General features: G+C 39.5%; 1 protein-coding gene across 1 annotated transcript; it reads left to right on the top strand.

Moving 5' to 3' along the window:
- Nucleotides 1-6028: 6028 nt before the first annotated feature.
- On the top strand, nt 6029-8147 carry gemin7 (gem (nuclear organelle) associated protein 7). The gene is made up of 2 exons (XM_085370049.1): nt 6029-6090; nt 7324-8147. Exon 2 carries the CDS (start codon nt 7345-7347, stop codon nt 7729-7731), a length of 387 nt encoding a protein of 128 aa, XP_085226175.1. The 5' UTR covers nt 6029-6090; nt 7324-7344; the 3' UTR covers nt 7732-8147.
- Nucleotides 8148-14676: the final 6529 nt, after the last annotated feature.

The following is a 14676-nucleotide window of genomic DNA, read 5'->3' as shown; positions in this document are numbered from 1 at the left end:
TGTTTCTAAGCATAAATGACAATCAACAATACAAACTCTAACATTCCCCCATTTTTTGGCCTTTATGCTAGAAAAGTTCCCAATTATGAATACCTCATGTCTGACAGTTTTAATGCAAACATTGTTATATTCAGCATATGTCAAATCACCCTAAAGTACTGTAAAGATACACAGTTTAACAAATGTATTAGCAGTTATCCCATTCATTGAGCTCATCTCATGGCAAACTGCATCTTACGAGCAAACAAAGAAATTGTTAATTTAAAAGTGAAAATAAAAAAGTAACATTTTCAAAAACATCTCAGCTTGGTAATGCTTCCTCCAGGTGTGCACATCACATGCCTCTCTGCAGAGTGGTTTGAGTTCTGCAGGGCGTCATGAATGTCTCTTCCAGTTGTTTCCATCGTTGTCCATAGGACCAGAGTCCAAATGTATGTAGAATAAACATTCAAACATACCAGTTGGTTTTGTTGTTTGTCAACATGGTTCTCAGCTATTTCCAAAGCTGCAGACCTCTCAGCACTCTAGTTTTATGGCCTCTCATTACCTCACTTCAGGCCTTCGTCCTGTGAGGGGGATATTTATGACTCCTTCATTGTCCTTCATTGTCCATACTCTGCAGAAAACACCTCTGTGGAAAGGGTGCAGGGTTGTCTTACTGCTATTATGATCCCAGCAGCCTTCAGAGTGTCATCGTATGCACAGTACAGTGGCACAGCGTTAGGTGATGTTCATAGGAAACTGCTGTTATCACCACCATAGCTTCTGGTTCCTGTGCTTTTCACAGAATCATGATGTCATCCTCGAACTCCTTCTACGCTGTCGATGGAGCTTGGCACGCTCCTCATCCCCTGAGTGTTTATGTTCCAACGCTGCTGAAGGTTTAAGGCAGAGCACGTCGTACACCTTAGTCGTCTTCCTCAGCGTCAATATTGAATCTTTCATTTTATTTAAAATCTCCTGGAAGCTCAGTAGCACAGCTCTCTGTGTGATGTCTGCTGTGCTGAAGATGATCTCTGATCCTCCTGAAGGCTCTCTCCTGGTCTCAGCTCCCATCCTGTGGACGATCCTCTCCTCTATTTTGCAGGCAGTTTCATGGTCCTTGCTGTGACTCCAAGGTCTGATCTCATGATGGGCCTCAACCAGCTTGACCTTTGACCTCAACCACTGCCTGGGCTCAGCTATGCCTGGAATGTTTCTGCTTCTCACTGCTGCACCTATATTTCAGAAAGACTTCTATTTGGAGAGCATGTCAACAACCATCAAACCACATTCTTTAGTTCAGTGAACTTCACTTATAGGCCATCAAAGCCTCATCTGAACATGGGTGCACCACTTGCATAGGTTTAATATTTGTAAATAAAACGGCTAATCACACAAATCACTGCAACAATAATAGTAAACATTGTTTAATGTTAATCCTTGCACTCCACCTCTTGACGCATGGACACACCCATGCGCCAACACACCAAACCTGGATTCCTGTCTTAAAGAAAAAGATTAGCTAGATCATATCCCAGGCAACATCAGGGCATCTCCTCCCCTGGAGCAGCACCACCCTGGACCTACAATCCTGCAATAAAAATGTTAGTGTGTTTTGCATATTAAGTATGCTTAACACCTGGCTCTCCCAGGAGCCTGCATACACACCATCATGTTCAGTCAGTCAGTCAGTTATTTTAAAATTCTTACTCATTCACTCAGTGGTTCCTTCTTTTGCTAATTGTGGAAATTATCATCGCATTCGTTTCCACGCTCAGCAAAACGACGTTATTTCAAAAAGAAAAATAATTTAGACTGGATTTCCTCGTTGAATCCTTTTTGGGGGGGGACTCTCATTTCCTAATTGTCCCAAATAAGTGGCTTCCTCCTGAACCCATTTTAAATGTGGAGAAACTCACTTGCAACAATTTTCTTGACGACGTGTAACGCTTTTAATTCCCGACTTGCAGATCTGCTCAAAGAAAAGAAATTCACAAGCAAAAATCAGTGCTTGTTCAAAAATGAAAAATAAAAAATAACAGAGATTATCAAACCAAACTTTCAGTGCACTGTGAAAGTATCAAAATAAAAAGGCCTTCATGTCATGACACAAACTCCTCATCAACTTCACAACAGGAGAAGAATCATCAGCTAGATTCACTCCAAACCAACCATCAGCTGCACAACACACAACATAACCCTAATGTCATATTAGCTATGAGTTTAATCACCCGGTCTGTGCTCTTCACTCATTTAAGCCACAGATCTATTTTATTCAATTTTTCCTTTTTCCCTTCATCATAAAACATGTGACATGCTGTCATGCACTTCACAAAACAGTCTGTTCTGACGTATTCAGAGTTGTGTATCTAAATACAGGATTCACTCGCACATCAAAGCAGGAAACTCAGTGTTTTAGAGTCTCTACTCAACACACAACAACAACAACAACGACGACGACAATGACAACAACACAAAATAGGCCTACTGTCCAGCACAATCTGGACCCCGCGGAACTTCTCAACACCCCACTGAGCGGTGGAGAACTCACTACAGTACCCCACACAGCGGTCTGTATTTCGCCCCACTAAGACGGCGAACCAAAAAAAGTTCGAACTGCGCAACTCTGCGACTTAATGCTTCTGTACAAAAAACCCCACTGAGCGGCCTTGTACATCGCCCCACTTAGACGGCGAATTTTAGCCCCACTGAGCGGCCACGGACAACGCCCCACTGAGCGGCGAAGACGTACAGTTATAGAGTTGGACTCTAAACTTACTCGGTGTTGCTTAGCGTGTAATATCAGCCCGAATCCCGCCGACCGTCATTCATCGAGGAGAAAAGACAGACCGCGAATCCACAGGAACTTCCTGGCTGACGTCAGGCTTTCAGCGTGCCTCTCCTCCCCTCGGTGAATGCGATTCCAGGGATCCGGCTCGAAGGACCAATTAATGTTAGGTTTGTAGCATAAACCTATTCGCTGGAACGTTAAGACAATATAATTACACTGCTAAGCAAGACACAAATAGGCAAAGTTCTTCATGTTACTCGTGCACGGGAGAGAACCGGACAACCGCTTGACTCCAGTTGGTCTCGTCCGTTCTCCCATACACTGTCCTTTTATTGAGGTTACATGAATATGCATAGGTTCATTAACATATAACGTCTACATACACAAAGAGTACCGTGTGTGTGTGTGTGTGTGTGTGTGTGTGTGTGTGTGTGTGTGTGTGTGTGTGTGTGTGTGTGTGTGTGTACTGCTGATCAAAGGGTCAAACATCCTTGGTCAGGAAGAGGGTAGACTAGACCCCCCCCCGGTAAGGAAGTCCAGCAGGTCATCTAAACAGAAAAGCACTCAGACTAGAACAGACATAGCTACGTTAATCCCACCATAAATCAGCAAGGGAAGATACGATCTCTCCTCTCTTCATGCTACACAGAGTTGTTACAGACCTCTTAGGATGAGACATTCTTTCAATCTACAAATGATTATATACTTCTAAGCATATGTGAGTAAATGTTTCTAAGCATAAATGACAATCAACAATACAAACTCTAACAGGCTCCATCTTGTGAGCAAACAAAATCAAAGACCTTATAATGACCTTAGAGCAGGGGTGGGCAACTTCAGGCCTCAAAGGCCAGTTTCTTGCAGGTTTTAGATATCACCCTGTGTCAACACACATGAATCAAATGATTAGTTCATGACATGTTGAAGAAGTAATTTAGCCATTTAAATCAGGATGGATCAAGATTGGATCAAGGACAGATCTAAAACCCGTGGGACACTGGCACTCGAGGCCTGGAGTTGCCCACCCCTGCCTTGGAGGAATAAATCTTCTCTTGGAGAAAAAGCTTCTTCATTTTCTCAGTTGAAGTTCGATACATTTTCAGACCTGTCAAAGATAAAAAAAAAAAAAAGAATGAATGAAAATGAAATAAAAATCACAAAATATCTTCCTTTATGTCATGGTGGTCATAAGAGGTGTGGACCCAGGCGCAGACAAAGATGCAGGACAGAGTGTTTCAAACTGAGCCTTTGTTGCAGCTGTAAGAATTACCACAAAACCACCAACAAAAACCTAAACCGGGGACAGCTAAACATGAAACTATAAAACTAAACAACCTGAAACATGGAAACATAGCTGGAGAGACACTGGGGAAGATGAGCAGGATGACCAACATGCATGATACGCAGACGCTCCAATGAAGAACAGAGGTAACCACACACTAAATATACACACAAGGGCTGTGTCTCAATTCAAGGGCTGGACCCTTCCGAGGCCGCATTTGAAGGCCGACTACGTCACAGTGACGCGACGAGGGCTGTCCCAATTCGAAGGCTGCTCCAAATGCATCCTTCATTCCCCCGAATTTGAAGGATGGGTCAGGTGTATCCTTCGTGGCCCAACCTATCCCAGGATTCATAACACAGCCCAGCCAATTCCAGTTTCCAACAATAGTGGCAGCTGCTTGGTTTTAATATTAATCTTATTACTCTTTCTGGGTCACAAAGTAAACTTTTAACATATTTTCAGGCAAGAATGTAGCTGTGTCAACTTCAAATATCTGCTCACATATTTGCAAAAGTGCTCCAATATTTTCTGAGACTCAATAGCTGAAAGGGTGGTAAGGACTCACTAAAGCTGACGAGAACACCAGACTCCCTGCACATTGTTTTCAGACCCCGCGCGGTCTTTTGCCACTCAGGTAACTTAACAATGTTATTGTTTGGCTTTTTTCTGTGTTTTATTTGTTCCTGAGTAAATCGGTTTGGCTGAGATTAAAGTTATAGTTTTTACACAGCTGAATAAACAAATAGAAAACTGATCAAACAGAAGTGTGAGATGGTAGAGAATTTACTCCAATGTCCTGTTATATTTAAGACAGCAAGGAGCAGACGGCTGAGTTTATTAGACACAGCTGGTGACGTAAATCTGAAGGCTAGACCGTCCTATTTCACAGCCTCGCACTTCCAGCCTTCTCAACCTGGCCTGAGTAGACTGCGAAGGCCGGGTCTCTGAAGGATGCCGCCCTTGAATTGAGACCCAGCAAAGGTAACAAGGAAATGCCACACAGGAGGGAGACACAGCTGAGCCTAATTAGACAAGACAATGGGGAAGCAAAACAGAATACATGACCTGAGACACAGACCTTCAAAGTAAAACAGGAAATACAACCGTCTTAAGGGCACAAACTTGAAACTACACAGGGGACACAGAGTACAAGGACCAAAACCTCTGAACAAGAAATACAAAACAGAAACCATCACACTAGCAGTCAAACCCCAGATAAAAACAAAGGTCTGTAATAATATGAAAACCAACCCAGGACCGTGACACCTTATGTCTATCTATCTGGTTCACTTGAGCTCTGTTTTGCTACACTGTTTACTACACAGTGGCTGTGGGGCAAAACAAGCCCCAGGTGTTGTGAAAAGTTCAACTGGTAATTCATCTTATTTCATCTTTCAAAAGTATGTGCTTTCAAAATTTATGTTGCAACATAACAACGGACTAGTGAAAAGTTATATATATTGTTTACATCAGTGGCTACAAAATTTACTAATGCTCTGTGGGTGGATTTTTCAAATGTTTGCGACTACAGGTCCTGAAGAAAAATGCTACAGTGAGCTTAAATGACAACAGAGGAGGTAATTTTCAGCAAACTAGCTTGTAGCATGACTTTGATTTCAGAAATGCTCTTCTGCTTATGTCGGATTTAATGAATGGTTATTTGACTTACCTTTGACACACTTTTAACACACTTTTTTACTTTACTGTGTCTTTAAAAAGTAATTGTATTCAAAAACATTATTTTTAATGGTATTAACAGTTGCTTCTTGATATCTCTACATGTCCACCTTTATTATTATTATTATTATTATTGATGTATAGAATAAAATATTTCAAAATTCACTTTTCAAATAAAAAAAAATTGCGAATATTATTTGCAAATTTGGCTCTTTGCTCTCACGTCCACTAGGGGGCGGTAATGCACATTTAAGCTGATTTATATGCGCAAATGAATCCGTCGAGGAAGAAACCGAACAACAAGGTCTGGGACTAGATAGCTGTTGCTAACGGTGCTAACACGAGAAAGCACACAGTAAGTAAAGGAAAGAGCATTTGTGCATTTTAATTCGATTGTTTCACTATGCTTTCTGGTCGTTTTGTGCGGTTATGTTGTGTCTAAATTAAACGGGATTGTAAACCAAGTGTCTGACTGTTAATGAAGTTCAGTTGATCATAAACTGGCCAATTTTACTTTTCTGGTAAATTTGCCTAATGTAGGTCAGCGTACATTTTAGCTTACTGTAACATCTGCTCTGGATGAAACGATGATATAAATCGGGTTTTTTTTCGTGTTTATTAATAACTTAAATTTGAAGTGCATTTTTACAATGAAAAGTCCCGAATGTATTTAAGAAAGAAAGAAAGAAAGAGGGGGGCTGGAGAGAAAACATAAGCAAAAAACAAACAAACAAAAAACCCAACAACAACACTCGCCTTAGTGTCGTGCATTCTTAGCTTTACTGAAATCAACGAACCTTTCATAGCTCGCTAAGAGTTGCTGATTAACAAATGATTTGATCCCATTCTCAGCTGCATATCACTGTAAAGTATATTTTGATTTTGTGTTTTTCCTTTTGTGCGTGCCTTTGTAAGATTAAAGCAAATATTCGATGCGCCATTCAGGGTTTTGATAACAAGTTATCCACATTTTCATTAAGGCGAGTGTTGTTGTTGGGTTTTTTGTTTGTTTGTTTTTTGCTTGTTTTTCTTATGTCTCCGTTATATCTCTCTTATCCGTGACATGCTGCTTTTAATTCTGCCCATGTCAAACATCTTTGACTGAAGACCAGTTCTCAAAAATCTGAACACGGATATGCGTAATTGACAGGATAAAGAGGGAAAAAAAGAATAACCACTTATACTTAGAATTGTTAAGATGTCATTTTGATCCCATAGAAATGAACTTAAAACAAACACATATGGTTTACATACATTTTGTAGCAGGATCTGTAACTATAGCGCTATAATTACATAACTGCTTTTATACCTGTTACTTAATGTAACTAATAAATAAATAAATAACTTTTCCATGATGATCCCCTTCACTTCATCTTAAATACGTCTTACATATAATAAGAGAAGTTAACTGACAATTTACAAGTGACAGTGAATGACTTTTTCATAATATTGTAGCTAATCTTGAACTGCAAGTAGATCTGTTTATTTTTAGTTTGCAGTTTAATCTTTTTTTGTGTGGTTGTGCTTGGAAAAGTTTTTCTTGAGCACATTTATTTTCCTGCTCCTGACTTTTATTTTCCTTTTGCAGGCTTTGGCAGAAGCAGTCAGCATGGCGACTCCAGTGCCCGTACTCCGCCTGCCCAAAGGACCTGACCCCAACAGCCGTGGATTTGACCCCAACTCGCCCCGCTTCATCGCTCTCTGCCGAACCTCCATTTCCTCCTCAGCAGCTTCAGATACCGACAGCGAGCAGCTGCAGAAAGAGCAGGATGCTCGATCTGTGCTGAGAGAGGGCTTCCTCCGGTGCTTGCTCTCCATGACCAACAAGAAGGTTCAGTTCCAGATGTACGAGAATGTGAAGGTGGAGGCCACATTTGGGGCATCAGATATTGACGTGCTGAACTTTCAGGTGTCTGACCTGCACACTCCCATTGGTGTGCAGAAAGAGGCTCTAATCAGATGTCAGGATGTGATATCATTCACCTTTGATGTATAAACATGTTGCTTTTGTGTGTGCGGTGGACTGGATTATATGCTAGTGATTTGACTGCATTCAACAAGCAGTCCCACTGTTTCAACACAAGAGGGAGTCGCGTGCCTTTGTGTCAAGAGGTAGCCATCCAAACCTGATGGCAGAGTTTAGTGGTTGCTCCAGAGCTCAATGATACTCTCAAATATCAGAAGTGCCACTAGTGGTTTCATAATAAGTCTCAACAAATGCGTGAGGTAGAGGCTGTAACAGTCTGCAAAGTTAAAGAAGTGCAAAACTTCAAAGATAATGCAGCTTTTTGAGGTCAGTGAATCCTGCCAGATGTCACCTGACATTTAGCCTCAGTATCATGTTTATGAACAGGTTTCCTGTCTCAGTTAAACATCAGAGTTGGATATGTACAAACATGTTACTGCTGTACTGGTGCTGGAGTTGTGAAATTGCCTCATTCAATTTAACTGAATGTGGTATATAAATTATTGCACTTAAAGGAAACACTTTTGTATTCTCTGTGAAAGTGATCAGGACTGTGTGGCAAAATGTTATTTTTTGCAAAATAAAATGTTTAAAGAAATAACTGGTAAATATTCATGTTTAATGAAAAGCTCAATTTCAAAAGCCACTCTTGAATCGAGCCCTTTTCCTAAAGTGGGCTCATTAAACTCTTCCTTTTGGCATTGTGCAAAGGTCTTGAGGTACCTCCATTTCTTTATTATTTTTCTACAGAAATGGGAAGTATGTGTGATTTATTGAAACGTGTAAAAACATGCAGTTTAAATAAAGCAAACTTTTTGTACATTTACAGTACAAGCTTCAAGGTCAATATTTTGTAAGACAATCTATATTCTTCAGCACATCCTGAGCTCTTAAGACAGCTTTTTTGTAATTTCTTGAAGTAGTCTTCAGGAATAATTCTCTGGGCTTCTTGAAGGACATTCAAGAAGCTTTGGATGTTGGCTTCCTTGTGTTTCATTCTCTCTTAAGATAATACACTGCTTCAGTAATGTTGGAGGATAATCCATGATGTCTTTCATTGTCTTTTTCTATCCAGCTATTCTTCTACTGCATTGGCAGCATGTTTGGGATGCTAAAAAGTAAAGCATTTTCCAATCAGATACGTGGAATCTTGGTGGTATTCCACGGTTCTGATAGTACCTTTCAGTGTTCATTATTCCACCAATTTTGAAAAGCTTTTTAACACTGCTCCAAACCACACTAGACCCTCCACTGTGTTTTACAGATGGCTGGAAACCTCTTCCCTGACCTCGTCTAACTAAAAAAAAAAAATCAAATGTGGATCACTCCATAGGACCTGTTGCCACTGTTTTTCAGTCCAGTCCTTGTCTATTTTGGCATTGCTCAGCCTGTTTCCCTTAAGAATGGCTTTTTGATGGCCACTCTCCCACTGAGACCATTTCTAATGAGACTTCAGTGAACAGGTTTTTTGTTTGTTTGTTTCCCCCTTATTCTTAAGGACACAACTTTCGGATGTTATGTCCTTGGCTGTGTTGGCTGTAGTTTGTAATTTAGGTCTGACACTTGTCCTCCACTTGGTCAGTTTCCTCAATTTTTTTTAAGATTGCACTGCACAGCGTGTCAAGATATGCCAGGTTCAGCTGATACCTCTTGTGGTGGAATTACATTGCTCGTGCAAAAATTCTCTTTTATGCCTGTCAGATTTTATTATCTTTGGTATTTAGCTTAATAATATAATAATGATAATGGTAATAATAATAACAGATTACTAGTAATTAATAATTCTTTAGATTAATCTAAAGAAAAGGAGTAAATTGTGGGGGATATTTTTAGGGACGGGTTTTTGTTTTTTTTGTTTTGTTTTTTCAACAACAGGCTGCTATTAACTGTCTGAACTGTTCAATTTAAAATGGATTCTTTGCCAAGTTGTCATTATCTGTAGACACAACACTGGTGCATTACTTGAGTTAGGTTCTTTTTATGTTTGGGTGATTCATAGGTCAGTGTTAAGTGACTTAAACATTCCTCTCAAAACAATAACAAAGCATTCCTCTGAAATGGTCGGCTATCTGGAAGCTATATATATATATATATATATATATATATATATATCCCACTTTTGTGTAGTACTGTATAATGTGACTAAGGGTTAGGTTCATACTAAATATGACACCAGTCCATCACAGGGCTAAGAACATAAAGAGTAACACCATTCGTACTCAACCATATCTATAACCAATTTAGAACCATCGTCCAACTCAGTGGTTCCCAAACTTTTTTTGCTAGGCCCCCCTTTGTTTTACAAGAAAAATGTTGGCCCGAGCCCCGTGCTAGCAGTGTCCAAGCGTTGGTTTTTATTTATTTATTTATTTATTTTCCCTTTTCATACCGCGCCCCCCCCTGCAATGCCCCACACTTTGGGAAGGTCTGGTCTAACTTAACATGCATGTGTTTGGACTGTTGGAGGAACTGTGTGCATTCACAGGGAGATCATCCCAACTCCACACAGAAGCACCTCCAGCCAGTTGGAATCAAAGTCTGTCCTGTAAGGCTTACCACTGCATAGCTATATTTTAACCCTTTTTTATAATTATTTAAAAATGCCTGACAACAAAGCTACAAACTGAGTTTTCTCCAGTTGGCTCTCTATCATCATGATGACCAGTGTAATATCTGTTTCATCAAACTGGTAGAACAGTTTGTCGACTACAGTAGCAACAGTTAGTTGCACGCAGTTTTTATATTTATTGGTTTCTGCTTGAAAATGTATTACTATTTTTGTTTTGTTTTTTTAAGAAAAATATATGTGCCAGTGCCCTTGACGTACATATATCATACTGGATATTTATTTTGTTTGTTTTTATTTGGAGAAATTAAAAAACAAAAAACCATTTAATCTATAAAAGTGTGACAGCCGATTTCCTTGATCTTCAGTTTCATATTCATAATAATGACATTAAACGTAATAAAAGTGTTGCTGTACAATGAGCTAACTTAGACACAGTTCAAAACCTCATGTTCACATGTAGAACTGTTATAGTATGTTATGAACACTTTAAGTCTTCATACTCAATTGATTAACTGATCAACGGAAAATTGTAATTTGTTCCTCTTAAAGGTTTCATCAGGTACAGAGTATAAAGAAACAAAAGATATTTCTCCAATATCATCATAAAAGTAATGATGTTTGGACTGCAACAGTTTTTAAAGTATTATCTTGCTATCCTCTTTCTTAGCAAGTTTTTCACAAATGTTTTTTTTTTTTTACTCGTGAAACTCGCCTGCTGGACTGTTCAGCAGGATCTCAACTGACTGACTGAAAATGATGATTCTGATGATCAAGAAATTTGTAATGATGACAATTCGAGGTTCATCATCTGTCCTTGTTTCTGACCTTGCATCTATGGATGCAGATTATAGTGATGCGATTATATTTTTTCAGTCATTTTTACAGCATGGAACATACAGTCCCAATCAAAAGTTTAAGGCCACTTGAAAACGATTTTAAAAAAAATGCATGGTTGGATCTTAACAAGGTTCCAAGTAGAGCTTCAACATGTAACAAGAAGAAATTGGAGTAAGACAAAACAATTTTTGGAGCGTGCAATTTATTGAAAACAACGCTTTAACTGAAACAGTCGGCTTTACAGTTGATCAAAGGTTTAGAACCACATGCCTTTTAAAGGCCAATTATGTGCAAAAATATGGATTCATTGTCATTTTCTGTCAGGTAGCACGCTTGCATCAAGCACGCCGTGAAACGATTTTTGAAGTGATCAACAATAATGGTGGACCTACTTATTACTGAGTTGGTGTTTGGGACTTTGATTTCTGTTTTTGGGGGGTTTATGGGTTTTTTTTTTGTTTTTTGGGGTCCTAAACATTATATCAGCTATAAAGCAGCCTCTTTCAGTTTAAGCTTGTTTTTAATAAATTGCATGCTCAAAAAAATGTTTTGTCTCACTCCCATTTCTTGTTGTTGCAGTTTGAAGCTCTACTTGGAACCTTATAAGATCGAACCCTGAAAAATAAGATTTTTTGCCATTTTTCAAGTGGTCTTAAACTTTTGATTGGGACTGTATAACCTAAATCAACTGTACTCTTTGATGAATCAGGATTACACCAGATTGTTTTTCTTGAATGTTTCAGTAATAGAGCCCATACTGACTCAACATATGATGGCAGCAAAGACATCCGTCGTGTAAGTCCCTGATCATTAATTAAATACAGAAGAACAGTATTGGTCATTGTTTTGTACCAGCCTCATGGGGAGGAGGAGGGGTGGCATCAATACTATTTAATCTTCCTAAAAGGTGTATTTTGCGAGTTCCCAATAAGTCATTTTATTTGAGTGCCATTAGGCGGTCGTGCTGTGCCTGTGTCTCTTTTTGTACCTGAATTATCTGACCACTCAGTGGAGACAGTCATCAGTGAGGTAGTGACTCATCCCCCCCCGTCCGCCTCCCCGCCACCCCACATTGCTATCCCTCTCACTCTCTCTCACCCTCCCTAATCCGAAATATGGCTTAAACCTCTGCATGACGTCATCAAGCCTGTGTGATTGAATCAGGAAGCCCTCAAGGACAACCAATGTTAATTTCATATACTGTTCTATGACCAGCAGCTCTCAACTCCCCCAGCTCTCACTCTCACCTCTGTGACTATCTGCAGTAATGTATACAATACATAAACACATTCATTTCAATTTTATACAACTTCATGCTTTAGTTGGTTCCTGGTTCATTTTCTAATAACACTTCCGATCTGATATCTGATCACGTATTGGAGGTAGGCATGTCATTGTCAAAGTCTACAATGAAGAGATGATTTATGAACATAAATACAGAGGGCTTACCAGGTGCAAACCACTGGTGACACTCAAGAACAGAAAGGTCAGATTAGACTTTACCAGAAGACATTTAAAATACTTTGCACAGTTCAGTGGACGGTCTTTGGACAGATGAAACCGTAATGAACTTGTATCAGAACAATGGGTAGATCACAATGGTCATCTGTCGAACATGGTGGAGGCAGTGTTTGGCATGGACATGTATGGCTGCCAGTGGAACTGGGTTTTTGTTGTTTATTGATGTGACAGCTGGTAAAAGTAGTAGGATGAATTACAAAGTATACAGGGCTATACTTTCTACTCAGATTCAGCTGAACTGATCAGACTGCTTCACAGTGCAAAGAGATAACGGCCTAAAGTAAGCTGCAAAAGGCAAAAACTTGAATATTGCTCAATGGTAATGTAAATAACCATTGAGCAAAATCCAAATACTTCTGGACAACATCTTTTAAAAAATGCAATTAAAAGAAAATGGAAACAAGCAGAAACCTTTTTCAGCTCACTGTTTTGGTGTTTTCGGTGAACACCTTCACAGATTTGGTTCTATCTGACTGGTAAAAAGCTTTTTGTTAAAGAGTCTGTTATGCCAGCATGCCAGGCTGTCATTGTTCATGCAAACATGACCTAGAAAATTAAGCTTTAGTATGAAAAAGATCAGTCCAATTTGAGGGGAAGATCTTTGTCAAACAGATGCATTATTAAGTTGGCCGAAAGAGTGATCTCTTCATGACTTCACTTTATTCAACAAAACAAATATTACATGAGTATTTTCTAAAGGTTAAGTGAGAATGAGCTTTACAAGGCAGTTCTGAAGGCCTGGTGTTGGCTTATGCTTCCCGATGTGCCGCACTGCACTTGAACACGCTGTCTCAGTGTTATCTTTTCTTGCTGTTTGCCTTTCCTGACAGTCTGCTTCTCCCTGATTTCAGTGGAAAAACATCCCTGCCTTTTAGTGTATGCATGTGTGTGTATGCTGGTGTATCAGTCACAATGGTACAAGGAATCTGCCCCTGTACACTACCATCGGCCGACAGGAAGCACATTCCGCTCTTTCCTGTTTGTGGTCCTCTGTCACTTCCTGGCAAGTGTCTGATAGCTCTCAAAACCACTTAATCACCCTTTTTGCCAAAAACACCAGCCAGCAGACAAAAATAATTGGGCAGTGACCTCATGAATTGGTATTTTTAGCACATTTCATTATCAAAAGGGGGAAGAAATGATGATTCACGTGATAACATTCATTGGAACAAGTATTAACCCAAGTATAAGGAAGTATTAACTTTGGTTGTCATTGCATCAATGCTAGAGTTAAACCCGTTAACATATATGGTAACGAGGACTAAGTTTCGTCTGAGCTGTGACACTGGGAGCACAATGAATGAATATACTGGAGTATGAGATGGGGAATTCACTCAGCCGGCTGATGAGTCAGTGAAACTGCTTTTCATTCCTCTGCTTCCTCAATGAGTCAGTGTGATCACTTTCTCCCTTCAACTTCACATTTAATTTAATATTTTTGCTTATTTGTAACTGACTTGGAAACATTGCGGTTGTTGTCTTACTGCTCATTCTTCTTGTTTAGTGGGGAAGGCAAGCATTCACAGTACCAGCTTTACATAGTGATGCTTGCGTACCCTTTTCTCATTACATGTGCCTGCAGTGTCACTCTGCCTCTGTGTAGACAGTTTTTTTTTTGTTTGTTTTTTTTGTACAATGAACAATTATGCTAAAAGTGAATGCTAAAAGAAGGGCTAAGGGGTCCTGATTAAGCATCAATATAAAATGAGTTGGAAGTAAAATTGGGTTGCTTCAATCCCCCCAAAATTAAAAGAAAAACAGTAATGAAAAAAGCCAACTTTGTCATTCATTTTACCACGCTTTTCTAAAATCTAACTGAGAAACTTTTAGTTTAGCTTTTAATTGGGTACTGACAAAGACCACAAAGAGAGACCACAATTTTCCCAGATTACCTTCTGAGTTAAATCCAGAATTAAATCTAAACTCAGTTTCAGGTCTTATCTTATCTTAAAGACCTCCTTGTACCCCAATAGAGCACTTTGCTGTCAGACTGCTGTTTTTTTGTGGTTCCTATGATATGTAATAGTAGAATGGGAGGCAGAGCCTTC

Source organism: Diplotaxodon limnothrissa, linkage group LG14 (genome assembly GCF_057381915.1).
Source record: "Diplotaxodon limnothrissa isolate DT_005_m linkage group LG14, D_limnothrissa_male_GT1.1, whole genome shotgun sequence".
NCBI lineage: Eukaryota > Metazoa > Chordata > Actinopteri > Cichliformes > Cichlidae > Diplotaxodon > Diplotaxodon limnothrissa.
Note: the sequence above shows the minus strand (reverse complement) of the source record. Positions and strands in the feature narration are given on the sequence as shown.

Excerpts from the sequence above, each read along its gene's own strand:
- gemin7 (XM_085370049.1), top strand. The coding sequence starts at position 7,345 with ATGGCGACTCCAGTGCCCGTACTCCGCCTGCCCAAAGGACCTGACCCC.